The sequence below is a fragment of the Macrotis lagotis genome, chromosome 2 (assembly GCF_037893015.1).
Source record: "Macrotis lagotis isolate mMagLag1 chromosome 2, bilby.v1.9.chrom.fasta, whole genome shotgun sequence".
NCBI classification, from domain to species: Eukaryota; Metazoa; Chordata; class Mammalia; order Peramelemorphia; family Peramelidae; genus Macrotis; species Macrotis lagotis.
In genome coordinates, this window is record NC_133659.1 from 338123578 (window position 1) to 338151571 (window position 27994).

General features: G+C 47.6%; 1 protein-coding gene across 7 annotated transcripts in view; it reads left to right on the forward strand.

The window, feature by feature from the left end:
* The first annotated feature begins 841 nt into the window (after positions 1-841).
* The window catches only part of BRD1 (bromodomain containing 1), a 66239-nt gene continuing 39086 nt past the window's right edge, over positions 842-27994 (forward strand). For all 7 annotated transcript variants that reach the window (XR_012476352.1, XM_074227254.1, XM_074227253.1 and 4 more), the window contains exons 1-3: positions 842-944; positions 3097-4477; positions 18088-18244. Coding sequence is in view for 6 of the 7 variants with exons in the window: in XM_074227254.1 (XP_074083355.1) it covers positions 3111-4477; positions 18088-18244 (1524 nt within the window). In the remaining variant the exon portion in view is untranslated. The remainder of the gene's footprint in view (positions 945-3096; positions 4478-18087; positions 18245-27994) is intronic.

The window sequence follows — 27994 nt, forward strand, 5'->3', positions numbered from 1 at the left end:
TAGTTTGGGGGGACTCAGGAGGTCAGTGGGGGGCTCGGGAGGGTCAGTCCAGGCCCGGCTCCGCGGGCGGGGGTCTCGGGGCCCCTTCCTCCTCCGGCCCCTCCTCTCGCCCGGACCCCGGTTTTCGCGGCCTCCCGGGTGGGCAGGGCAGGCCGAGGGAGGGCTCGTTCTCGGGGGGGGGGGGGGGGGGTGTCCGCGGCGCTGGGGCGCGGGAGGCTTCCGCTCTGCGCATGCGCGTGCGCCCGGGCGGCGTGCGTGCGGACGGCGGATTGTTTCGGGGGGGGGGGGGCCGCGCCGGGCCGCGGGGGGCGCGCCGGGTCGCGGGGGGGCGCGCACGGGCGCGCGTAGCTCTCACCCGAGCGGCTCCGGCCGCTTTCAGGCCGCGGCTCCCGGCAGCCCTCGCGCGCGGGGAGGCGGCGGGGCGGGGGGCGGAAGCACGCCGGCGCAGTGCGAGGGGCGCGTGGGGGAGGAGCGCCGCGGGCGCGTCGGGGCGTGTCCGGGCGTGGCGGCGTCACGCAGCGCGGCCGGGCGGAGCGCCGCCGCATTGTTTGTTTCACGGGGGGGAGCGAGCGAGGAGCGAGCGAGGAGCGAGCGGGCCGAGGAGGAGCCGCCGAGGGAGCGAGCGAGCGAGCGCCGGAGCCCAGCCCAGCCCAGCCCGCCGCCGCCGCCCGCTCCCCGCCCGCCGGCCGCCGCCGCCGCCCCGACCCCGGCCCTGGAGAGCGGCGCCGCGCAGCGCGGCCGGCCCGGCCTGGGGCCCCCCACGAGCCGGGGCCTCGCGTGACGAGCCGCCCCGCCGCCCCGCCGCCTTCGCCGGGCCAGGCCCGCCGCGCAGGCCCCGGCTCCGGCCCCGGCCCGGCCCCGCCCGGGCCCCGCGCGTCCCCGAGGCCTCCGCGGCCGTTGGCGCCCCAGCGCCGCCCCCGGAGCCGGCGGAGCCCCGGAGCCAGGTGGGTGAGTCCCCGGGGGCGGCCGGCGGGGGCGGCGGGGCGGGAGGCGGCGGCGGCGCCATGTTTGCGGCCGCAGCTTTGTCCGGCCCGGCCCGGGCCCGGGGCGCCGCCGCCCGATGGGGCCCGGCGCGGAGGGGGGCCCGGGGGAGGCCGGAGGCCGGCCGGGGCCGGGGCCGGGGCCGGGGGCCCCGCTCCCCCGCTCCCCCGCTCCCCCGCGCCCCGGGGCGGCCCACCAGGAAGTGAGCCCCGCGGCGCGGCCGGGCCGGGGGCAGGGCCGGGGCCGGGGGCAGGGCCGAGGCGGCCGGGGGCAGGGCCGGGGCCGGGCCGGGCCGGGGGCCGCGCCGAGCCTCGCATCCCCCCGCCAGGGCGGCCGGCCCCGCCTGTCCCGGGACGCCCCGGCGCTGTCAGGCCTGTCCTCGGGCCGGGCCGTCACGGAGGCCGGCCCGGGGCCCGGGGCTGCAGCCCGGCCGGCGCCGGGAGGCCCCGAGCTCGCCCCTCCGGAGCCTGGTCTCCCCCCCACGCCTGCTCCTCGGGGCCCCAGCCTTCGCGGCCCTCTGGGTAACAAAAGCTCGTAAAGAAACCCAAGACCCGCCAGGGGCCTCGTCCACCCAAGGCCAAGGGCGCCCTGGGCGCCAGCCCGACCAGCTCCAGCCCGTGCTGCTGCTTTGCAGGGCGCCTGGCGCCCCGGGAAGGAAGGCAGACTCCGCTCCCGGAGGAGGGCCGGCCTCTGCGGCCTCTGCGGCCTCTGCGGCCTCTCCGGCCTCTCCGGCCTCTGCGGCCTCTGCGGCCTCTGCGGCCTCTGCGGCCTCTGCGGCCTCTGCGGCCTCTCCGGCCTCTCCGGCCTCTGCGGCCTCTCCGGCCTCTGCGGCCTCTCCGGCCTCTCCGGCCCCTCCGGCCCCTCCGGCCCCTCCGGCCCCTCCGGCCCCTCCGGCCCCTCCGGCCCCTCCGGCCTCTCCGGCCTCTCCGGCCTCTCCGGCCTCTGGCTTGTCTCGTGCCTTCTCCTTCCCTGCTCCTGGCAGCTTGTCCAGGGGGCTCCCCTCCCGCCGGCATTCTTTGTGTGGACTCCCTTACTGCTCTGGTCTCTCGGTTGACTTAACCACAAGCCACAGGGTGGGGAAAGAAGGAAAAGATGAACCTGGAGGAGGGAGGGGACTCTGGGTCAGGTTAATAAGTTAATTTGCCCAGGCCTGAAACAGGACTGAGCAGGGCAGGTCCTTGTGGGTACAACCACAAAAGCACTGTCATTCATTGTGATTAAAGTGATAATATAGGCAGCAGGAAAGAGATCTCCCTCCAAAGGTTGCTGCATGTCTTTCTCTTTGCCAGTATTCAGGGCTTTTGGTCCCCTGCAATCAGATTTTGATTGTTGGAGAGAGGGCGCCCCCCCCCCCCCCACTTTATCCCTTGTGGGTCTGTCTGTGCTTTCAAACACACACTCACCTCTGACCTGATCTCCTGCATGTAGGTGTGAGTGATAGAGACAAAGAATGTTGCACTTCTTTTAAAAAAACGTGAAACACTTTTATTATGATCTGTGGTCAATAAGTAAGAATATTTCCGTGTGCAAAAGACAGAAAGAGTATCTGGAAATGTGAGTGTCTGTATCGCTTTAAAAAATGAGGTTGAGCATGTAGGGCCAACTGCCATTATTGTCTGTGGGTCCTTTTGAACTTCCTCCTTTCTTGAACTTTTCTTTTTTTCTTTTGACATTTCTATGACTGAGATTCTATACCATTGTTCATTAAAAATTCTTCATCCACATTACTTTTGTCCCTAAGTAAGTAAGGCTATCTTTCATTATCTTCTCTCCCTGTGCCTCTTGCTTTTGCTTCCTGGGTTAATGCTATTCACTGTCTTTTTTTGAGGAGATGAGGGCTCTGGATGCTGGGGGCAATTTGAGACTTGATCTCAAGTGAATTTGCAAGACCTTCGCTTCTCAGGCAGGGTTAGGAATAAGCCTTCACATAGTGTCTATCCTACACTCTCAGCAAAATTGATGTAGTTATGGTTGTGACTGGCGAGCCAAGTCAGGATGGGCTACGTCAGGATGCTCAGGCCCACCCAGTGCCCATCTTTTTTGGCTTTAGCTGGACTGACCCTGTCTGATTGCTTTGCAAATGAAGTCTTGACCTAACTTTCCTTGTAATTTCAGGTAATCATTGCCAAATGAGGAGGAAAGGACGATGTCATCGAGTATCTGCAACCAGGCCCTCTTCTTCCCCGTGCAGTATTAAGCACTCCCCGACAAGAGAGACCTTGACGTATGCCCAAGCCCAGAGAATGGTTGAGATTGAGATCGAAGGCCGCCTGCACAGGATCAGCATTTTTGACCCTTTAGAGATCATTCTAGAAGATGACCTCACGGCTCAAGAGCTGAGTGAATGTAACAGCAATAAAGAGAACAGCGAGAGACCTCCGGTCTGTCTGCGAACGAAGCGGCCCAAGAACAGCAAGGTGAAGAAGAAGAATGACACCCTGCCTGGGGCCCATGGTGCCCCTGCTGCAGCCAGCCCCCTCCCTGAGCCCCGGGTGCGGGTCGTGGAGTACAGCCCACCTTCCGCGCCCAGGAGGCCCCCGGTCTACTACAAGTTCATCGAGAAGTCGGCCGAGGAGCTTGACAACGAGGTGGAGTATGACATGGATGAGGAAGATTACGCCTGGCTTGAAATCATGAATGAGAGGCGGAAGGCCGACGGCGTGTCTGTGGTATCCCAGAATATGTTTGAGTTCCTGATGGACCGCTTTGAGAAGGAGTCCTACTGTGAGAACCAGAAGCAGGGCGACCCCCAGTCTCTGATCGATGAGGATGCGGTATGCTGCATCTGCATGGACGGGGAGTGTCAAAACAGCAATGTCATCCTGTTCTGTGACCTGTGCAATCTGGCCGTTCACCAGGAGTGCTATGGGGTGCCCTACATCCCCGAGGGCCAGTGGCTCTGCCGCCACTGCCTGCAGTCCCGTGCCCGTCCTGTCGACTGTGTGCTCTGCCCCAACAAGGGAGGGGCCTTCAAAAAGACGGACGATGACCGCTGGGGCCACGTGGTCTGTGCCCTGTGGATTCCCGAGGTGGGCTTTGCCAACACGGTTTTCATTGAGCCCATCGATGGGGTGCGGAACATCCCTCCAGCCCGGTGGAAGCTCACGTGTTACCTCTGTAAGCAGAAGGGAGTTGGTGCCTGCATCCAGTGCCACAAAGCCAATTGCTACACAGCATTCCATGTGACATGTGCCCAGAAGGCTGGCCTCTATATGAAAATGGAGCCTGTGAAGGAGGTGACGGGCAGTGGCACTACCTTCTCTGTCAAAAAGACTGCTTACTGTGATGTGCACACCCCCCCAGGCTGCATCCGCAGGCCTCTCAATATTTATGGGGATGTTGAGATGAAAAATGGGGTTTGCCGGAAGGAGGGAGCTGTCAAAACTGTCAGGTCAACATCCAAAGTCAGGAAGAAAACAAAAAAGGCCAAGAAAACTTTGGCTGAGCCCTGTACAGTTATGCCCACAGTGTCTGCTCCTTATATTCCCCCTCAGAGGTAAGCAAGTCCAAGGACTGGAGCAGTCAGAACGATCATAAAGGTGGAAAGGAGCTGCCCCCTCCCCCCCATTGCACCCCGTGCTTGGGTATCCTGCCTGGGGAGCCCTTTAAACAGTTGGTTGGAATGGGAGTGAACAGATAATGTTGGGGCTGATGGAGAGTCCAGTAGCCCAGTGAAGAAGGTTCTCCACATTTATTCCAGCCCAAAGTAGATTCACAACCAAATATAGGAGAGCAAAAGTCCCCCAGTCCATCTAGGCGTCCCCTTTTTTCTGGTAATGTTTCACACCACCAAGTTCCGTTAGCACCAAGTCAAATATTTAGATTCTAGACTCTGACTGTGGGAGCTTGGAGGATGGGGAAGTAAATAGGGTTTCAGAGAGGCCAAGTGACTTGTTCCAAGATGCACAGCCAGTTTTTCCAATTCTTCTGATGCAATTGGTATCATTGTCATAGTTGGAATGTCTGCAGACAGACAGGCCAGGCCTTTCCCCACCAGGTCTATTGCCAGTTTGCATTTGATTCCGAGGGTGTGTGCTGATTTTCAGTGGCTGCAGCTGCCCATATTATGGACTAATTCCATGCCTTTGCCTATTTAGTTGAGATAACGGATGTGAATTAGCTCTCCCCGCTCCCCCCATGGTTTTCTTGGTAGGTCCTATGCTTCTGGCCTTGCCTTCCCAAGGTGGGCCCTTTCCTTTGAGGTTAGTGACATGACCCTGATAGTTTCTCTATGGGCATGTCATTGGACAGGAGGGCTGGTCCCAGCCCTGTGTGGCCTGGGCCACCACCAGTTCTCAGGACTTTTATAATAGTTAAGTGGCAAGGCTTAATGTGAGCCTCAGTCACTTTGAGAAGATGGCTTTTTATGCTTCTCATGTAAAAACAAATGACCTTTTGGAGGAAAATTGATTTGAGAATAACTTTGAAAATTCACTAATTTCAAGAAATTAATTATTAGAGTTTTGACAAAAGATCACTTGATACTGTAGTGTTTTGTAAATTCTTTGTATTTATATTGTCACAAGTACTGAAATCCATTCAGAATTTAGCTATGAACAAGTGATTGACATCTTGGGCCCCTCTTAGCTGTCAAGAGTTGAAGGTTGCTGGAGGTCGAAACATTCCTTTAGCTTGGGCAAAAAAAGCTGAACACTCACTTCCTATTAGAAATTGGAGGGGGAAAGTGATGGGTAACCCCCCCAAAGGGGATTGGGAAATGGGAGTTGATTGACTTTGTAAACAAACTTGAGGTGGTGCTTTTTGAAAAAAGGGACATGTTTAATTAAAATTCTGGGAATTGCTTCATGGGAAATGTTATATTGAAATGGTCTGAAAACCCGAAATTGCTTCTGCGTACAGTGTTGATGTTTGTCTTCGGCGCCTTTTGATATTTGCAGTCTGTAAAGTCAGATCAAGACTCACTTTGTGAGAAGGAGGGGAAGGTGTTGGGACTGAGTCCATTTCTTGTGAGTCTGATTTGCCTCAGTTTCCTTGTTTGTAAAGTGGGAATGATAATTGCCCTCACCTACCTAGGGCTGTTTTACCTAAGATCTGTGCAGTAAACCTTATAATTTATGGAATTTTATACTCTTAGCATCGTACATGCTGAATGTATTAATCTGCTTTTTGGCTGTTGAGATTACTTAGAGCAATAAAGAATTTTGGTTGAAAGGTTAAAATATGGAGGCAATTGAAAGATTTGAAATGAGGAAAAGAGAGGCCAAAAAGACTGGTCTCAAGGAGGTTACACTCTTAATACTGATGGAGGCCCATAGAAACATCCAGTTAGGTACAAGATAGATATACACACACTTTCTCAGAATTTATAGGTATTTATCTGAAAGGGGAAGTCATCAGCATCTTTGGAAAAGTCTCCTGTAGGACAAGGGGATTTGAGCCTAGTCTTGAAGAGAGACTAAGAGGCAAAGAGGAGGATGGGGAGATAGGGAATAAGCTGGTAGAAATTTGCAAAGGGGTGAAAGTGAAGGCACCAGGCTGTGGGAAGCTTTAAATGTTCAAGGGAACACACTTTGGTTTGTTGTTGAGTTTTAGAAGTGCAGGGGGCATCCAGGTTGAGATCAAGAAACATTTGCATGATTTCAGTTCTGCAGAGACCAGAGATTCCGGAGTCATCTCTTTAGAGATCCCAGAGTCATCTCTTTAGAGATCCCAGAGTCATCTCTTTAGAGATCCCAGAGTCATCTCTTTAGAGATCCTAATAAATCCAGTGGGAGTTGTTGAGATCATCTAGTCACATAGCTTAGGGAAAAAAGAGGCCTGGTAGGATCAAGTGAAGGGTTTTTAAGGATGGGAGAAATACAAATAATGATCCAGTAGATGGGAGTTATTAGCGATTTGATCCACACCCATCCACACCTTCTCCCAGGATGATACTTGCTGGGGCCAGGAGAAGGATTTCCATTGGCCGGGAGAGCAGAACCAGGAAAGAGGACTAGTGATCAGGGAGTTATCTGGGGAATGGGAGATGAGCAGGAGAGAAGAGGGAGCTCTGGGTGGTGGGATCAAGGAGGAAGTGAGCTCTCAGCACCAAGAGGGAATGAGTTAGGGAAGAAGCAGTTGTTGGTCTTGTCACTGGGAGGACATGAGATTGTGGCAGTCTGTCCTTTGTTTCAGCTCTGCTCAGTACCAGTGGCAGTAGAAGTGAAGGAGGCTCCTGGGGCAGCCGCAGTCTGGTACCTCAGGGGACTTCTGAGGGAAGGTTCCGAAGAGGAATTAGAGGTAAATGAAAGAGTATAGTACCCAGAGCTGGGTCTTAGTCAGGGCCAGAAAATGGAAAGAGGCTTAGAACAGGCCTTCCAGAGGGTGGGCTAGCAGATCTGGGGGAGACTGAGGGGAGGCCAGAGGGAGAAACTAGTCCAGAACAGTGACAGGGATTTGTGTGTCAACTCCTGGAGTGCGTGGGCATAAGAACATGGTCTGGGCTGGGCCTCAGTGATCAGAGAGGAGGAGGAGGGTGCTGAGGGCAGCCGGGGAGTCTTGCAGGCAGGAGTAGGCCCTGGGGCCAGGCAGCCTGGCCTGCCAGTGAAGATTCTGGGACAGGAGGCGGCGGGGAGAGGAGGGAAAAAGCTGGAGTCAGCAGTTTGTGTGGGCCAGGCACTCTGCTAGTGTTTGACAGTAGTAATAAGCCTGGGAGGGAGGTGGTGTTATGATCCCCATTTTACAGTTAAGGAAGCTGAGGGGCCAGTCTGGGTCCCATGGCTAGGAAGTGTCGGAGGTTGAATTTGAACTTTCCCCCTAGCACCTTAGTTGTGCTCAGGGGAAGTTGAGGCCAGCCAGAGTGGCCAGGAGGATGTTGTTCACAAGGACACTGAGACTTTGTCTTCTGACATAATCTTCCTTAGTGGGGGTGGAGGGAGGATTCTGGCTTCTCTCTGAACCCAAGAGGAGAGTGAGAACCTTTTTTCACCCCAAGAATAAATGAAATGGATTCACTGCTGAGCACAGAGTATCATGGGCTTGGAGAAGGGAGGGAAGGGAAGGGAGTTTCTCCACCTGTATCTTCCCAATCCCTCTTTTGGAATCAAAGAAACTGAGGCCCAGAGATGATACTTGACTTCCCTGGGGTCAGATTTAACTAAAGAGGCCTAGAAGCTTTGGTTCTTGCAGTCTTTGTCATTCCTTTGGGTCCTTTCCGAAGAGGAGAGGAGAGGATGAAGATAAGAATGTTTAGCCTGGTCTAAAAGATTTAAACGCTTCCTAGGTGGAAGATGAATTAAAATCAATTTTCTCTTGAAGAAGAGAGCTAGAATGAAAGTTCCAGAAAGGTGGATTTCACCTTGTGAGAGGAAGCGGTCATCTGTGAATGGACTGGACAGGTTTTGGAGGTGTTGGTGAGCCCCCCCCCCCCTTTACAGGAGGAAGGCTTTCGGCAGAGGTCAAGGATGCTGTGGACAGGAGTCCTGAGGCAAGACCATCTTGATGAATCAGTCAACTGTCAGTAAAGATTTGTTTCATGCCTGCTCTGTACAGGCACCCTGCTAGCAGGGATGTGGAGAAAGGCAAAAAACTCACAACCAAATGGTAAAGACAGTAGGACAGGGAGGAAATAATCACCAGACACCTGTAGAAGATAGGATCTAAGCTAGACTGGAGGGAGGCTCGATGAAGGAGGAGGGTCTTCTCAGCCTGGGAAATGGAAATGTGGGAAGTGGGAAAGTCTTGGTAAGAAGCAGCAAGGAGGAGGCATGGTGACTGGATCTGAGAGGTAGAGGAGGCATCTGGGAGCCCCTGGAGTTTATAGAGAGCAGACATTCTTTTGGAAGATCTCTTTGGTGGTAGGGACAAAGACTACAAAGATTGACTTGAAGTGCAGAGAGACTTGAAGCAGGCAGACCTCCAGCAGCCACCATATCCATCCAGGATGAGGGGAAAATAACATGGCAATGTTGGGGTAGAAGAGGGTGTGTATTGGAGAGATGTTCCAGAGGAGAATTTGGCACCTGATTAGATGTGTGTGGGGGGAGGGAAGGGTAGAGGAGGAAGGAGATGCCCTCAGCAGGAGAGACATGAATTGGGAGAAAGATCATGAGTTCTGTTTTGGATGTTGTGAGCTCAAGAAGTGAGGCCATTGGAGTTGTGAGCTTGGAGGATAATAGGGAGTTGGGGCAGGACAGGTAGATTTGAGAATCATCAGTGAAGGGCTGGCAATCATGGGAGTCTTCTGCTTCACTTTTTGACTTGAACCTTACTAGGACTTGTAAATGATCTTCAGTCTTGGAGGAGAAGGAAGGGAGTCACCTGGAGTGAGAGGGCCTGGGTTTGAGCTCCTGCCTTTCAGTAGCAGTTGTTGGTCATTGGACTGGTCACCTGAGCTGACTGGGCCCCAGACTCCCTAGTAGGGTCATCTCTGCACAAGTGTCTGTGCTTGAGTCCTGGGCTGTTCTGAGGAAAGCTCCCCCAAACCGTGGAGCTGCCATTGTAAATATGGGATCCGATGGAAAGGCCTTGAGACCCTGGTGATATTCCATCTTGACCAGTTACTAGAGAATCTTTCCCATGGGGATGATTGACAGCTTTGTTTTTTCCTCAGCAGTCTTGGTCCCTCACCCAAATGATTTGGTCCTCTTATCAGAGACAGCAGCCAGTTTTCTTAGTTCACTTGTCTCTGTCCTGATCCTCCTGCAGACACAGTGAAACAGAAGCCTGGGGTGAAGGTCTGAGTTTCTGTGACTTCCCCTTAGGATTCAGTGTCTTGTGGGGAGTTCAGTCCTCGGGAGAAATGAAGACCCTGGGTGATGTTCTTTATCTCTGGCTTTTCTTGATTTGTGGATCATCACTCTTAAACTATGTGACATAGGCAGTTTTAGGCCTGGGTACCAGATGCCAATAGGACCTTGAGTCTCTTGGATCTCAGTGAGACCTTCCTTATTGGTGCTGAGACACAAGAGGCTGTGGAGCTGAAAAGAACCAGGCACCTGGTCCTTGTTCTGGGGATTTTGCTTTGGAGATGTTTGGAGAAGACTGTGATGTGAGGAGGAGTGTGACTGTCCAGAATTGTGGAATAGGTTGCTCAGGTAGCCCCAGGTATGCCTGCTCAAGGCTCGGGGCTGGCAGTGTCATGAGGCTTACTGCCAGTACTTGTTGGCTGACTGAGGTTTTTGTTCCTCAGGAGTCACTTCAGTCATCGGTCAGCTCTTTCAGGACATAACTGTCAGTTGCAGTTGCTTTTCCGGGGTTGGACAGGGTGGGCACCACCTGTTCTTTCAGTCAGTAGCTATTTAATTGGAAAGATGAGGGCCCTTACCATCTGACCCAAGACCACCCAGGGCAGCCAGCTGCTGATAAAATTCCAACCTTCAGCAAAAGATCTGGGAGGGTTTTTGAGGCTGAAACTATTCTGGGTGAGAGTGAGAAAGGAACCTCTGAGGATGGGTTTGTTGGGTTTAAATGCTGAAGAGCAGGGAAGTAACGGGAGAACTCGATAGTCCATTCAGCCAGGCCTTCTCTCAGACCTGTGGACTTGTTTGACTCTCCCTGCTGATTCTTTTATATTCTGTTCTTTTATATATATTCTATTATTCTTGCATATTATATTTTCCTCACCTTCCTTCTGATTCCTCCCTTTTCCCTTTACACTGTCCCTTTAGGTGATTCACAGACTTGAAGGATGGGGACCCAACAGGCTCTGTGGGATGGGAACGAGAGTGGGCAGAGGTAAAGGAGAGGCCTTCAATTAGCGAGAACCTCACTGCCCTTCTCGAAGGATTGAGTTGTGGTGGTTTATCTTGGAATTGATGAAAACGGACAAACAGTACTTGAGAAGCAGGAGAGAATATCTGTTCAAACTCTGGCCTGCTCTGCTCTGGGTGTTGGGCACACAAGTCCTTTTCTAAAGATTACTGGAGCTTTTGGAGCCAGGGCTTCCCACTTGTTGTGGTACCACATGAGGTTCCACTAGGCAGGCCCTGCCCTGTTCACACTGTCTTTGGACTTGGGGTCAGAGTGGTAGGCAAGAAGCAGTATGTAATTTTCTGAAATAATGACTGTAAACACAAAGGATTTTGTTCTTTATCCTGTTGGTCATTCAAATGGGGCTATAAAAGATAAAGGACTATTAGCTTTTAACTAAATTAACACTAGGCCTATGCAGGCCAATTGATGCAGAAACATTAAAATTTTTACTTAGACTTAAAAATGTTCACCCTTTTTGTCCTGTGCCAATTGATACTGCTTGATCCTTGAGGTGTGAAATTCTGAGAACATTTAGTGTTACTATAATTGCAGGTGGAGACCTCAGTTTTTCTGACACATTTTGTTCCAAAAATTCCCTTGCAATTCTCTTTGAAACTTGGAAACCCTTTCTTCCTTGGAAACAGTGTTGTCAGTGTTGGTTACATATCTTATCTAGATGTATCTTCTGTGTGCATGTCGTGGCTCCCCCTTTGGAATGTGAACTTGTGGGCAGATGCTGACCTTGCCTCCCTTTGGATCACCATTGATTGGCATCCTGTCTGGCATATAACTTGTGGCCTGGTTATATTCCGTTGTCACTTTATCAGTGTCACTGCCTCTCTTTTAAATCCAAAATGTAGCCAAGAGACACTGAGTGAATGATTTGGAAAGGGATTAGGCAAGATTAGGATGAAGGTAGACTCCTTTGGGTGTCAGGGTTGCCGCTTGGTGGGACTTGGAAATGGTCTAAAGGCTATTTGTCTTGGGTACCTTCTCATCTCCATTCCTTGGACCTTTCTCACCAGTCCTTTCCAGTGTCTTCCTGCTGCTGTCATACTCTCTCCTCAGATCCTTCTTCTCATCCCCTATCTTGTCCTCCAGAGGACTCCCTGGTCCCAAATTCTTGCTCTCCTTTCCTCCCCAAATAGCAACTCTTGACTTGTTCCTACAGCAGGTGTGAAGTGGCATAAGAGATAAAAGCAACCTGCTTGGATTGATGTCACACTCTGTATGACCCAGGAGCTTTTTTTTTTTTTAATTCCCCTAGGGAAGTATTCTGAATAAAGGGTGCTTGTTAACTCAAATGAATCTCTTGTTTCAGGCAGTGAAGTAGAAGTTCAGGCATCTAGGGGATATTTTGGGCAAAATTACCCTGCCTGGGGTCTTGGGTATATTAACTCTCCTTTCCAATCCCTTTTCCAACTTGGCTTAAACCACAGATTCTTTTAAAAAAAAAGGAGATTTTTTTTTTCAGGAGGACAGGGGAAGTTGGTGTGCCATTTATATGATGGATTAGTCCTGTTGGGTGTTGGTAATCTTAAGTCTGCCTGAGGTTGTCATTAAATGCAAGGATTGAAGGTACCTGATGTCTCCAGGTAGGAAATGGAGGGAATCGCTGCCTCCTGGCAGGGCTGCAAGGTCTGCTTGTTGGCATCTTATCAGGGCAGAAAGGTCTTGGGTCTGAAGGTGATGGATGGAGCTGGAGAAAGCTCTTGAATGTCAACCACGCCTGAGGGGGGCTGACTCCCCATCCAGTCTTCATTCCGGAATTTCCTCAGTTGGGGTTGAATAAAGAACATTTGGTGAGCAGATCTGTTTGGGTAGAGAGAAGTACAAGGAATAAAAAGTGCTGGGCACCAGCTGGCAGTGGCCTCACCCCGTTAGCCAGAGTATTTTCTGGAGGTCATGAGGGTTGTTAAAATTTCAATTTTAAAGAAGAGTGATGAGCTTGAGGAGCTTTAGAAAGCAAGAAATTGTCTGGAATTATGTCACTTTCTTTGCCAGTTCATTGCTTTTTGCTTTGGGGTGTCTGTGGGCATGTTATTTCTTCAAGGGGCTTCAAGCCTTCCCTGAGAGCTTAACCAGCCGAAGGAGCATAGGGCTGGGAGTGTGGGGGCCCAGGATGGATTCTGGCCACTAAGCTAAGTCCTGAGAGATCTGGGGGCATCATTATTTTATCTGTGACGTCAGAGGATGACAGTTGGCCAAGATTGGAAGTTAGGACCTCTTTCTGGAGGGAGATGCAGGCCCAAAGATGATGGTGACTGGGGTCCTCTGTGAAGACATCCAGGGTTGGAAATATTCATGAGTGAGATGGATGATGCACCTTAGATGGGCTATGTTTTATGGGAGGAAACTTCTTAGAAGGCTTAGAAAAAGTCTGAGTGAATATTATCAGTTGATAAAGTTACTTTATTCATAATGCTTTGGTTACTCCAAAAATGATAACTCAAGATTCCCCACAGGTCCTGTTCATGGTTCATATGATTAATTTTGCAAATCTCTTTTATTTTTTGGTGTGTGTTTACAACCCGTGGTTTCTTATACTCTATCTCCTTGTATTAAAGAATTAAACGCAGAGGGTCACCAACACGTGACCGGGTCTGACTGTGTTCAACATTTCTCACTCCTGAAAGGAGATGCTCTTCTCCATCTCTCCTGGGGTTGGCCCAGAAAAATGATGGACCATTGCAGTTAATCTGGTTTCAGAAGCATTTTAGTTTGTTTTGTTTAAGTAAGTCAAGTGGTCTGTGTGATCTGGCTCTGCTTACTTCATGTTAGCTCATTCGAGTCTTCCCAAGCTCTTCTCAGAATTTCTCATGGTCATTGTTTCTTCCTGTCTCAAACCTATTCCTTACATGCATGAACTGCAAGTGACCTGCAATTTCCTAGTTCATAGGCTTTAGCCCTGGAAGGCCCCTTAAAGAGGGGACCTGGCCTTGTTCAAAGATCATACAGGCAGGAAGTGACCAAGCAGGGCTGTTGACTACCAGCAGGCCACTCCTTGGGTCTCACAGGAGAGTAGCTGAGACTGGACACAGTCATAGAGCTCTTTTCCGAATTTGTGAAGGCATTGCTGTTGTACAAGGAAAAAAAGCCTTTGGGACTTATCTTAGCTCTAGTGTGAATGGATTGATCCAAAAATGTGTAGTCGCACCAGGGAGCCAAAAAAAAAAAGGGTAGGTGTGTATTAACTTTAATAAACTCATGAAATGTCCTGCTCTGAATCCCGAAGTCGTCTCATTTGAATTCAAACTATCCTTTCCTTTGGGCTGCAACTAATTATTACTATATTTTATGTAATTATAACTTTGAATTATAATTGGGAATTAAATATATGTGACTACTGCAGGGGCCGCACTGATTGAGTCTCAACTGCATTTTTCTAGATTTTATTTCCATTATTATCTGCATAATTGTGTGTATAGCTTTTTTTTTTTGCCTCTGAATCATTTCATATATATTGGTTATGAGGTAGACAAGCTGTTGAGAATCCCCATTTAACAGACATTGAATGTAATTTTAAGAGGTTCGTCCAGGGTCAAAAAGCCAGGAGAAGCTAAGATCCCCCCCCCCCCCCCCCCCCCCCCCGCTTTAATCAGAGGACTTGGGATATTTTTATGAGTATTTGGTGTGCAGGTTGTCATCAAATGCAGTGCCTAGCCAACAAGTTGTGCTCAGCAGCTGACTCTCCGTTTTGCTGTAGAGATCCAGGCGTATGTTGGCCGTTTCTTTTGGTTTCCAAAGCAACTTGGCTGGCTGAGGAGTTCATTCCTTTTGGGCTTCTCCATTGCTGATCACCTTATCTCCCTTCTGACTTCATTCAGTTCAAGTTGGGGTTTGTGAAGCACATGAAACAGCAGGTGCTCCCTAGGAGCAGTGTTTTTACTGCCTCTTGATTTGAATGTTTTTGATGTCCTCATTTACAAATAGATTTAATGAGGGTCTTTTCTCCACTAGGGATCTGGATGGAAACATGAAAGCTGGTGGGTGGTCCCTACACACCATAGACTATAAACACAACAAAGAACTCCACCAAGTACTCTAGGGAAACAAGGGTTGGAATACCTGTATTAGCCTTTCAAAGAACATGACTGACATTTATATGTTGCATTTTGCAAGCATGCTCTTATACGAGCCTCACAGCAAACCTCTAGGAGAGAAGTGTAGTGTTGAAGAGATGTCTCTCATTTCAAGGTCATCTGGTTTTAAGTTTTTTTGGCAAGTTTTCAAAAAAAGTCTTTTATTATGACCTTAAACATCAACAAATATGGTGAACATTCCAGGATACTGGTGAACACAAAAGAGGATTGTATATGAAACTTGGAATGTCTATATTAAATTAAATGTTTATAAGTATATCTTAAGTTTAGCATGGTATTAACAAAATTGCCTAATTTTTTGTATGCTCTGGGAAAATATGAGGAGAGGTTAACTTTGAGCTTGAGGAATCTGGCAGGATTTCAGGGAGGAGATGGAACCTGAACTTGGCCTTGGAGGTGGAGACCAGTGTTTTCCACAGGGAGAGGTGTGGCAGGTATACCTTGTGGGTGTCAGAGAACAGCCCAGGAAGACCTAGGGAGCACCTGATAATAATCCTGGTTGTCTGGAAAGGTGATTGAGTTTGGCCAGATGGTGGGGGAAAGCTAAGATTCCCCGGTGAAGGATTGGTATATTATTTCATTGGCCGTTGGTGAACCACTGAGTAGCTCGAGTGAGGTTCAGAGCTGTTCCACCGCAAGATCTCTATGGCAGCTTAAGGGTTGGAAACCAGAGAGAACCGGGACACCCAAGAGGATTATGAGAGTCAGGGCTGAGGATGGGTTTGGAGTCTTGGAAGCAAGGGCAGAGTCCAGAAATGTCCATGGAGTTTGAGGACTTCTAGAAGGCCATGATTAAGGTACATTCAGACAGACTATGTGTTAAATAAGGACTCCAGTTTGAGGCTCATGGCCTTCGTTTTTATCTTTCTGCCTAATGGGTTGTTGTCGTGTTGAAATCAGAAATCATAATTATGTAATAGCCATGAAAGCAATTTAAATAAAATAAACGTACTTTAAAATTACAGATAGTATAATTTGCTAAGTTTTAGTGCCCCCATTCTCTTAAGTTGATCATTCAGATGGTTTTCTGTTGAGATGGGTGACTTCTTTTAGGTTGTCCAGGCCTCCTGTCCATGTGTTGGAGAGGCTCAGCCAGCAGTCTGTCCTAGCAGGCTCACATGGACACATCCAGGGCTGTCTCTTGTGGAGACTTGGGTCTCAGTCTTCTTAGTCCAGTGTTTGTGAGTGTGACTTGGGTGGACAGTCAGTTGTCAAGAAAGATTGATGAAGTGTAGTTAGGGCAACAGTCTCCATTAGAGAGAACGGTATGTACATGAGTGAATTCGTGTTTGATAAATGCTCGGTAAAGAGTACTTGGACTTGTGTTGCCAGAGTTCTTTCTTAGAATTCTAGTTCCTGAAGGGAGTGTTTGAATTGCCACATATATTTGCATTGCCCTGGCCTTCCATAGGGAAGGCCCAAGTTCATTTAATACTGTTGACTGATGTAGGAGTTAACATGCAATTAGAGCATAATAATTAACCCCACAACCACTTCTATGGAAGCCTTAAGATTTAGAAAGTACTCTCTTTTGGGAATCCTGGGCACAACTTTCCCCTACTTTACAGGTGAGGATGCTGAGGCTCCAAAGTAAACTGACTTGGAAGTAACCGAAGCAGCAGGGCTTTGGATTCTGAGCTGGGGCCTCTTTCTGTTACCCTGTAGCCCGACTTGCTGAACCTTGTGGCCGCTGAAGTAGACAGAAAGCCTTCAGCCTATGAGGGACCTGCGCCTTCGTTGTTCATGGGTTGGGTTTTTATAGAACTGTGTGTTTTCATTGTGATGAATCATTTTTACTTGGTTTCTTTGTTTCCAATTGTCTTTTGTTTCCCATGAATGATTTAGAAGCTGCTTTAAGTTTCTGAACTGAAATATTTATAATTCTCACTTCTGCTTTTCTATAGGTCTTCCCTTCCCCCTTTTGAAATATAATATTTAAGCAGGAGTAGGGGGGCAATGAAGAATCTTTGGCATTATTAGGAAAAGCTTGTGATCACTAGGTTTTAAAAAGACTTCACTTTTTACAACAGGAAAGTCAACTGCATTTATACTAGACTCCTGCCTTTGAGAAAACCACTGTTTTTGTTCTTGGTCCTTCCCCTTTAGCACATGGGATGGCAAGAAAGTACTGGGCACGGTGCCTTCCTAAGCAGGCCTCTGTTCAGGTTGGGCAGGTCTTTTTTGAGGAATCTTGACTCACCCGTGCTAACTTCTTGAGATATTTCTTGGGGGAAGAATTGCTGTATCAAATACCTTTTTCTACTCCTTATTTCACGACCTATGTTCTATGATGTTATTGGTGAAGGGGGTCCTTTAGGTAATCTGCAGAGTTGTCTTCGCTGGCTCTGAGGGTTGCTCTCTTGGGTCAGGGTCCCCCAGCCAGGAGGTGGAACTTGAACCCTGGACTTCCAGTGGGAGGCCACCCTGTACACTGCACTTTCTCCTGGGCATATTTGATCTGGCAGTGATTTAGGGAAGGAAAGGGAGGGCTTGGGGAAGAAATGGGAAAGAAATCTGTCTGCTTGGAGAAACAGAAAGAAGTTGGGTGCTTACATCTGGCATTGTTCAGTGGAGCAGCTGAAGGGAGACTCCCATTGATTGCTCTTTTGGTATCTTGGATGACTTTGTAAAATAACAAAGTTGCCACATGCTCAGTGAGGCTGGGCAGAGCCTGGTTACTCTACTGGCATCCCTGAGAGTCTGTTTTGCCTCCTCTTTCAAGGGTTAACTATAAATATGATTTTCACTTTTTCTGCAAATCAGTTTTTAGATTTTTTTTTAAAGACTCGTTTCCTGAGTCTTAAATATATTTAACCATTTTCTTTGGATGAAGGAAAAAAACCCCAGTTATTTCAGAAATCTTGACAGATGTAATAGCATTTTTTCATAAACTGCATTTTTCAGTCACTTAAATGATTGCTTCTCTTATGAATGTGAACGGCCAGAATTTAAAATAATTGTTTAGCACAGAAGGTGTTGTAGTTGATCAAAGTCAACTTGTTTAAAGAAGCTAGTGAAAAAAATGAGAAAAGATGTCCAGGGATGGCTCAGGTTGTAACAGTGGCTTTCTGAAGTTGGGCAGATTTTTAGGTAAATAGTACATTTCTCCAATTCATGATTTAAATTCATTTAAATCCAAGCAGCATAGATAAATGAGGTGTAATTATGTTGGGGGGAATGTCTATTTGGTTTTAAGTAGTTTTGAAATAATAATGGAGTATTCCCATGAGATTTTTCCTAAGTTCCATAATCAAAGCCTCTCTTAATGTGTTGCTTCAAAAATTAAACTTTGAGTTTTTCCATATTTTAGATTAAATAAGATTATGACTCAGGTGGCCGTTCAACGGAAGAAGCAATTTGTTGAGAGAGCTCACAGTTACTGGTTACTAAAAAGACTGTCTAGGAACGGCGTGCCCTTGTTGCGGAGGCTGCAGTCCAGTTCACAGTCCCAAAGAAACACACAACAGGTATGTGGCACTTCTTTCTTTAATCAAAAGAAAACATTCAGTTCATTAGTTTATAAATATCTTTGTTGTCCTGTCCCAACCCCTACCCCCCAAAAAAGTCAACCCCAATACAAGTTTAGGGGGTAGTTTGATATTTTAAGTGAGGGGTGGCCATGGGTTTGCTTCTTAAAATATAGAAAAATCAAAGGTTGAGCTTCAGTTTCCCATTTTGTTAACGTTCAGTTCTAGAGGAGGCTTTTGGTGGAAGCCTTGGACTGCACTGAAGCAGTGGAGTATGCCGAGTGTTTAGCTAGCACTGAACAGGGGAAGGCTAAGTGTGTTTCTCCTAGTTTCAGCTAGCACTGAACAGGGAAAGAGGGGAAAATAAGTGTGTTTTTCCATGCTGCCTCCTGAACTCATTAGAATCTGGAGCCAGATTGGTCAGATGGTGCCTCTTCCAGAGAGGACCTGGTAACTGGCTGGCTTCTTCTCCCCATTCAGTGGATCCTTAGACTGACCCCCCCCCCCCCCGCTGCTTCATTAATGGGACATTTTCTACCCAGGAGGTCAGAGATGAGAGGGATGGAAAAATAAGGGAATCACCTTAGCATTTGTGTGGTGTTACTCCCCACCCTCCAGATAGCCTCTGTGCTGGTCTACAAGGCCCTAAGCCCTTGGGTCCCTCCTGCATGGGTGGGGAAAGTGTAGACAAGAAGGGCTCTGTCATTTGGTCATGCTAGGAAAGGCCAGGGCCACTTCTTAGTTTAAGCTCCATTGGGTTTCCTCATCCTAGAAGCCTCTTTTTGTTGAGTTTTTGTGACCACTGTCTTCACTGGAGCGTCCCGTTGGGTGCCCAGTGTGCCCATTAGATTGTAGAGTAACCTTAAGGTCATATGGCCTTTGGGAAAAGAGGCCCAGATGAGGTGGCTCCCCATCTGAGCCCGAGGTCCAAGAGCCCCTAGTCCTGTCTCCTCATTGTCAAATCTGGACCATAATTCTTGTGCCATCTCTGTCAGGGGATTATTGGGAAGAATCTGGAAGAGGGTGGCTGTGATTTCATCCAGAGTTCCCTAGGATACATAGAAGTGAAGTGATTTGCCCACCAGCCCAGCCCTAAGACATGTCAAGGGAGGACCTTGAAGCCAGTTTTTCCTGACTCTAAGTCTAGCCCTCTCTCCACTACCCTTTGGTGCCATTTATTAGGAAGAGAGGGGCTCTGTAAATCTTCCCAGGACTTTCTAGAACTAGAAAATGGGGGGGGGTGCTCAGGTCTCTGAGCTGTCCTTGACTTGGATTCTGGTCTGTTTGTAAGCTGGGGGGGGGGGAATGCGTTTTAAATGCTTTTAAAATGTAGGCATCACTTTGAATTTTTAGATGTAGTTAAAATGGTATTTCCTGCCAGCTGGCCAATCAGATTGATTCAGATCAAACATAACCTATGAAGGTGCTTTTGTAAATGAAAAGCACTGTAGAAATGCCAGCTAATTTTAAAAACACTTCGCCTTTTGAAGTAAAAATTTCATGGTTTGACTTAATTTATTAAACTTGAAATAGCTTCTTGGTTCTAACCCAGTTTGTCATTGCATTTTAAAAACAAACAAACAGTATTCCTCCTTCTAGTCCGGGAAGGTTTGGGCCCCAGTCATTCATTCCTGCCACTCCATCATTTGTATGTTAATGTGTCCCTCCCACTTTGCCCATTCTGTGCACACTAACGGGTGTGGTTTGGATTGTTTTAATATTAAATAGTTGCAAGCTAAGACTATTTAAAAAAATTAGCTATAATTTTCTTTTAAATTAAAGATTTTATTTTGAGTTTTACAATTTTCCCCCTAATCTTACTTCCCTCCCCCCACCCCCACAGAAGGTCAGTCTTTACATTGTTTTTTCTATGGTGTACATTGATCCAAATTGAGTGTGATGAGAGAGAAATCATTAGATGATAATTTTTAAAAGCTGTATGCCAAAATTAAGGCTTTGACAGCAAGATGCATTGATGTGCATGCTTAGTATTTTCAGAAGCCAAAGGACTTTCTATCCATTCTCTCATTTTCAGTTCCACATAGGAGCCCTGCCAGGTAGATGCTACTGGACAAGGGCTTAGGAAACATTTGGGTTTGCATTCTGTCTGCCATCTCCCTGAGGATGGCAGAGCATAGACTTGGGCTGATAACTTCCAAGGAGATGGAGTGGAGGGTGGGGGAGTGGATCCATGGATTTGGTCTATCTCTTTTGGAGGACCTTACAAGTGAAACTGATAATTATTATAATAGTTCATTTTAAAATGTGTGAATTCAATAGGGATCCCTCCGAAACAGGAAATGTTGCTGGATTACAAAGCACATGAAAATAGTCTTGTCAGTTTGGCAATTTGTGACGATGGTTTGGGGCTGACCCAAAGGAGGTTGAGTCTGAAGATCAAAGCCAGGCGAGAAAGGGGGCTTGAAGTGGGAAAAGGCTCCAAGCCAGAGGGAGGCAGGCAGGCAGGCAGGTGGCTGTGAAGAGGAGAGGCCCAGCCTCTGGCTTCAGAGCCTGCTTTTTGGGTGGCTTCCTTTGTTCACTTTCCTCATTTGTAAAATAAGAGGCTGTAATGGTTTTCCTTTTTAAGGTTCCTTTATGGTCTTTTGAATGATACAAAAGAGGGAAAAGCTGTCAAAGTGTTTAGCCTTTGGGGAGAGGATTTTAATAGTTAGCAGTTTCATTGCCATTAGATAATAAAGGAATGTCAAAATGAGGAACCTGAGGGTAAAATACCTTCCCTGAGCTTCTGTGGAAAATGGAGACAAAGCTTACCAGTCAGCTCCTGGAAGATTCTCTTTGTCTATTTGGTTTTTAAGAATAAAATTGCAAAGGCATTTATTTTTCTACTTTAGTTGGACATAAACCTTGAGAACATGCTGCCTTAAAACTGCATCTTATCACTTGGGTTGTTGTGAAGACTATAGCCTCAGTTTGACTTGTTAATTCATAGACCTGTTTCTCAGGGTTTCCAGGAAATGGGATAGAGTTGACATGATACTCAGCTTCTGCCATTACTCCCAACCTGATACAGAAGCCTGGGGCCATCCTGCCCGTTTTTAGAAAGCTTTTTCCTATGACCTCAGCAGTTTGCTCTGGGAAGACACACATATTAGCTGAAACATAGCTTCTGCCCTTAAGAAGGTTAGTTTGGTGGGCAGAAAACCATTGATTTTGAATAATCAATATTATTTCCCAGTGAGCGAGCCAAGCACCAAGGACTCTTTGATGTCTTGGAGCTCTCTAGGGATTTTGTGTTGACTTCCTAGGGAAGGGGACAGTGAAGTCACTTTGAAAGGTGGTGTCCATCCTTTGAGGACCAGGGGAGGTGGCACCCCAGGCTGGCGGCCAAAGTCAGTAAGCTGCCTATTCAGGCATCTAAGATTACTGTTAGGAGCTGAGGACCGTACCACAGGAGGAGGACAGAAGCACACAGACTATGCCTGCTGAATTAGAGCAGTCAGTGATGGCATGCTCCTTCTGGGAGTGGGATGAAGGGCGGAGGGGGAAGACAACCCCAGCTCTGCCCCATAGCCTGGCCAGTCAACATTTAGCATCATGATCCAAGGGCAGAATCAGCCTGTCCTCCTGGAGCTCCCCTTCTATCGGGGAGAAAACAAACAGGTAGCTCCTAGCAGATAATATGAGGTTAGTGCAGAGGTCATCCTTGAGGGAAGGTCTTGATGGCCCTGCTTGTGGGAATGGGAGAAGCTTCCTGGAGGAGTTGAAATGGGAGTAAGACCTGCAGGAGACCTGCAGAGGGAAATAAAAGAGAGGTGAAAATGGCAAGGTGTGGGGTTTGTTGGAAGAACAGCTTGGGCCTCTGTGAGGAAGAGGAAGAGGAAGCTTGTGAGAGGCTTGAAAAGCCAAACAGATTTTATATTGTGTCCTTGACCTAAAGTAGGGAGTCACTAGAATTGTTTGGATCAGTGTCTTCATCTGAAAAAAAGGAGAGGGTCTGACTAAATGGCCTCTGCTCTGCTAGTTCCAACGCTGGGCTTTGACCTTGGGGGTCGCAAGTTCTAACTTTCTGATCTCAGCTCTGCTACTTCTAGTCCTGCGGTGCTATGGGGATTGGCATGGGTGAGAGTCGGGGACTTTGTTCTAGTATGATGCTGGTCTTAATCTCATTCTTGAATACACAACCACTATATTTGGCTCAACAAAGAACATTATCAGATTCAGATTTTAATTCTCTTGTACTACTAAACTTCTAAAATTTTTTTGTTGTTGAATTTAATTTCTTATATTGTTTTTTATTCAACTTGGAAGTCATTTGTGCAGGGAAGCATACTGGTTTACCTTTATATTCTCTTTTTCTGGAGGGAAAAAAATCTGTTCAGAGGAAGGCTTAGGAATCCTGGAACTACTACATTGATAATAATGTCTTACTTTTGGGATAAAAATCTTTGACCTTCTTTTGCTGTGACTCTTTGGGGATGACAATCTAGAGTGATCTTAAGTTCCCATGATAGAACTCTGCTCCTTTGTGACCAAAAATTTAATTAATTTAATTTAGCAAACCTTCTTGCCCCTTGGGGAACATCGAGTTTTGCTGACATTGTAGTATTAGGTTGGAGGAGAAAGAAAGAGGTGGTATCTGATAAGCCTGGAAAGAAAGTAATGATTTTGACATTTTGGTATAAGGAGGGAGGAACATGCTGGGGAAGGTGATTGGGTGGGGGGTGGGTTTGTGCCAATTCATGGAAGTCCAGAGGGAGGTGCTTGTGAGGTGATGTGAATTAAGACACAAAGCGGAGAGTAGAGCCATATTGAGGAGCAGACCGTGGTGGTGCTATCACTGTCCTCATCACTGATCCTATTTTGATAGGTAGGGAGCCACCTGCATGGTGAATGACATGAGCAGATGTGTGCCTCAGAAATAATGGGGCAGCTTTGAGGTCATCAGACTGGATGATGGAGAGAGAGGAGGAGCGGGATTATTCATCTCAAATTTGGAAGGGAGCTCACAGACCTTTTGAGAGGTCAGGACCCTGAGGCTGGGTGACTTGCTGGGTGATGGAACCAGAGTCCATTCCAGTGATAAAAAGTGGAGCTGAGATTGAACTGCAGGCCAAAGACTTCAGCTCCAAGGGCTCTGTCTGATATTCCTCACCTTGGGCTTTGGTGGTGTGGGACAGCAGGACTCAAATCCGAGAGGTGTGGAGGAGACCTGGCTGGAGAAGGGAGCATCAGAGAGAGAGATTATATTAGGGCTCTCTCCATCTGTAGATATTGGAAGTATGGATGTAGGCATGATGTCTTTAAGGAAATCTCCCAAGGCAAGAATGTAGGAACTAGAACACCATTTCGGGCCGTTGATCAAGTAGGGGAACTGAGCACTGAAGAGAAATTCTAACCCTCCTCTAGGGCAGTTCTTAGGTTTAGGTCACTCATTGACTTTACCTTTTGCATTTGTTTCCAGACTGATCTCTTCTATAGATCTGCTCATGTCATCTCATTACTAAAGATAGCCCTGAATATGTATCCCAAACCAGGACCTCTCTCCCCCATTATCGAACCACCAGCTCAAACTCTGCTTCTTCACAGTGGCTGCCACCTGTTACCTGAAGCTGCCTGGGCTTCCCATTGTCCTTGGTTGGTCCCATCCTCATGACCTGTCCTATACTATCATCTCCAGTCAGCCACCTTGCCTTCTTTGACATCCAAATTTCTATTTCATTGCCACTGAAAGGTATTGGACCAGAAGTGTTGCTTGAACTTGAATTGGGATCTGGCCGGCCCCCTGGGAGCAGCTGTTGGACTTTGTCCAGGCCATCACTAATCTTTGTCTAGCCTCAGTTGCCTTACCTGCAAAAAAGTGAGAGGGCCGGACTTGGTGTGGTGGAGACCTCATTCAAGTTTTTCTCTTAAGGGAATGTTGAGTCTTTTGCTTGCCTCAGAGGTAGGGCGTGGCTTCAGGTCACTGCTGAACTGGACCTGGGCCTTTGTCCCTGAAACTTTTGCTGACATGATTCCTCCTGGAACCTTACTATATTTTCACCTCTAGGAGGTATTTGTCACTGTTTGTTCTTGTCGTTTTGCTAGATGGTCAACTCTTCTTGATTAAGGCAGGACCTTGTTTTACTTCATTTTTGTGGCCTCTGTGGGGGCTGGGACAGTGCCTCCTATAGTGGTGTAGGGTGTGTTTGGAGGAGTGCCTGAAACAGATTATTAGTCTTTGCTATTAAAGGCAGGACCTAATGAATTAATTTTCTGTAATCTTTTGTCGGGAACTGGCCCTTGGCCAGATCCATCTGAGTCTATATAGGCTTCATCTTAATTCATCATCTGTGCATAGCGCAGCTCCCAGTTCCTCCATTTGGGACAGTTGTGCCACCCAGGTGGTAGCAAAAGGAGGAGATGAAGGGATTCAGATATTAGTGTAATCTATGGACTACCAACCTTTCTAGATGCCCATTAATACCTGAAGAGAAGAATGAGTTTTTAATTATGTAGTAACTTCACTCCTTGAGGTTCAACAGGCAAGGCAGCATTCCCTCTTTGTACAGCTCACCTTGTTATTTTTGGCTTCTTTCAAAGCGTCACCCGATCCAAAATCTTAATAGTTCAGAGACTTCCTTTGTCTCAGATGGGCCACTGTTGCCCTGTGTGAATCATCAGTGTAATCTCCCTCTGCTGTTGGGAGCTGTGTTTAAAGGTCAGAACATGATCTGCCTCGGAAATCAGGGGCCCAGCTTGACCTTACCCCCTGCCTCTGTGACCTTGGACCAAGTTCATGATATTCTTGGATTCTTCCATTTTTCCATTTGTGAGGAGAGGGGTAGGGGTGGTTAATACCTGCCCCCTCCTAACCTGGGGGATACATAAGGTCAGAATCATCAGAGTTAAGTGTCTTTAACTCTTGGATAAGTGTGGTACAGAAATTCTTGAGGCAGAATTTTCAGGGATCCTTCCTCCTGGCTTGGCTAGACTAGTCGGGCATGATGTTAGTGCCAGCTTTGTGCCCCTGGGGCTGCCTGAGAGCAGAAGAGCTGCTAGCATATAGAGCCAGAGAGTGAGGCTTTGGTCAGCACTTTTACCCTGTACCCAGACATGCCTTCAGTCCTGCTTGGTCCTGTCCTGGGTGGGTGGGGGCAGCAACATCATAAGGTTCACCTTTCTTTGTAGTGTTAGTTTTAAGCTTATGTTGTAGCCAGGGTGAGAAACCTGTGGCTGAGTTTGGCCAGGATCTGCTCAAGCCCTTCATCAGTGGGGGCCTGCCATAGCCAGACTGGCCTGCCCCGGAGCCTCCTGGGCTGGCTCCAGGTTGCCAGGCTGGGCTTGAGATCCAGGTTTACGTTGGACTTGGATGACCACGTGGGAGGAAAGCCCACTCAAGAGTCATTGCAGTGACTTTGGGATCCTTGAGACAGATGGAAACAGCCTGACTTTGAGCCAGGTTTGTTTCTTTCTCATTCTTTTTTTAATATTTAATTTAATTTTCCCCAGTTGCATGCAAAAACAAGTTTCACCATTCACTTTTAAAACCTTGAGCTCCAAATTCTCCTTTCTTCCCACCCCAATTCCCCTCATTGAGAAAACAAATTATTTGATATAGATTAAAAATGTGGAATCATGAAAACTATTATCACAGCAATCATGTAAGAGTAAATGTCATCAGCTTTGTTTTTGTTATTTTACCCTAACTCTTTCTGAGTTCTTTGGGTCACAGCACAGCTGATCATCCCACAACATTGCTATGACTTGCATTTGCTTGGGTTAATTTTTTTGCTGAGAGCATCCTGTTCATCATTTCTTATAATAGTAGCATTTCTTCTAGATCACATACCACAATTTCAGCCATTTCCCAACCAATGGAGATCCCCTCAGTCTCCAGGTCCTTGACACCAGGAATGAGCTGCTACAGATAGCCATCTATATTGATGTCTTTTTTCTTCCTGTTTTTATTTCTTCTGTGCCAGTGGCACTGCTAGTCAAGGGGAGGCCTGGTTTTCTAGTCCTTTAGGCATAGTTCCAAATTGCTCTACAGAGCAATGGAACATTAATTAATGTATCACTTCACAACTCTTCTGTCAATGCATTAATTTGAGCCTGATTTCTTGTTGATTTTCCTTTCCAAATTAGCTCTCCTGAATCTCATCTCTGACCTTACTCCCACAACTAGTCAAGTCTCAGACCCTCATCCATATGAGCATTAGTAGTAGACTTTGATAAGGGCTTGGGACCCATTGCTGCTTCAGTAGATTGCATATTCTGTGACCCCAAGAGTGAAGAGGATTGGAGGTGCTTCTCTGTTGGGAGTGAGCATCAGCCTGTAGAGGGAGATGGAACTATCTCAGCCAGAGTTGCCCTGTTCCTTGGATCCTTCCATGCATTGAGCCTGACCCATGCCTCTGGAGCTGAACTGCTTGGATGGGGTGCCTGGAGGAAGGTTTCTGTTCCGACTTCTGCGCCATATCAGTTACCTATGAATTTCTACTTTGTTAGGGAAGGAAGGATGGGCCCTCAGAAATCCCATCTATTGTGAACCTTAATGGAATCTGTCAAGATGTGTGTGCTGGCTACAGGTTGGTCATTGATTGATCCTGACTTTCTCTTGGGGCCCCATTTGACTTTCTTGGGCATCAGGCTTGCCCATGGCTGGTGTTTGTGATAGCTTGGCTTGGTGGTTCAGTTGATTTGCGGAAGCTCTTCCCCGGATGCCAAGCTAAGGCCCCTCTCTGCCTTTCTCAGTGTGAAGGATCAACCTGTTCCGGGCCACCCTTCATCGTTTGCTCTGGTGTAGATGCTTTATATCCATTACCAACTCATGGTTTTTTGTATAGCAGAACTCTTTTCAGTAGCCCATATTCCTTATGTAGAACAGAAAAATTTGAAAAGAAATGGTTTAGATTGACATTAGCCCATGGTCGGAATTCATTTCAGCAAAACTGAACTATCTGTGCTGCAGTCAGGAGCGTTCTTTCTTCAATGAAGTGTAAAGTGGTAGAAGAGCACTGGGAAGCTCACATCTCTTCAGTCAGGACTTTGTGTATAAATGCTAATAATTAAAACAAAACATTTAAACAATAAAAGAAGCTAGATTTATGTCCCCTTCTGAAGTTTTGATTCTTTGACTCTGATTTTCTTTTTTCCTTTCTCATTGACTTTTCGAAAAATATTTTTCATTATTGTCTTCTCTTTTTTATATTACCATAGTAACCCATGTAGCTTTCCCTCCTTCCCCTTCCAGAGAGCCATTATAATTTGGAGAGGAAAAAATAAGTCAGGCCCAGTGATGGATACATTGCAAAAGTCCAGAAAACTGGGCCAAGTGTAGGTCTTTTGAACTTCCCGCTCGTCCCTAGGGGTGGGCTGGAAATCTCTTCTCATCCTTTTTCTTTCTGTTTAGCTTTGATAATTTTGTTTCATTGACTTCTAATCTTTCACATTCTTCTTATTCTTGCCTCATTTGCCTCTGCTGATCTCTGCATCAGTTCATGTAGTTCTGCCCGACTGTCTCTGTTTCTGTCCCAATAAATCATTTATCATAGTGCACTTGTGTTCCATTATAGTCATGGTCTGTGATGTGTTTAGCTATTTCCCCAGTTGAGGGGCAACTCCTTTGTTTCCAGTTCTTTGCAATCACAAAGAAGTGCTACTATAAATAATTATGTATATGTGGAGACTATTTTTCTTATTTCTGGCTTCCTTGGAATAGAATTCTAGGAATGGAGCCTCTGGGGCAAAGGCTATGAGCATTTTAGTCACTTTATTTGCATAATTCCAAACTCCTTTCCAAAATAATTG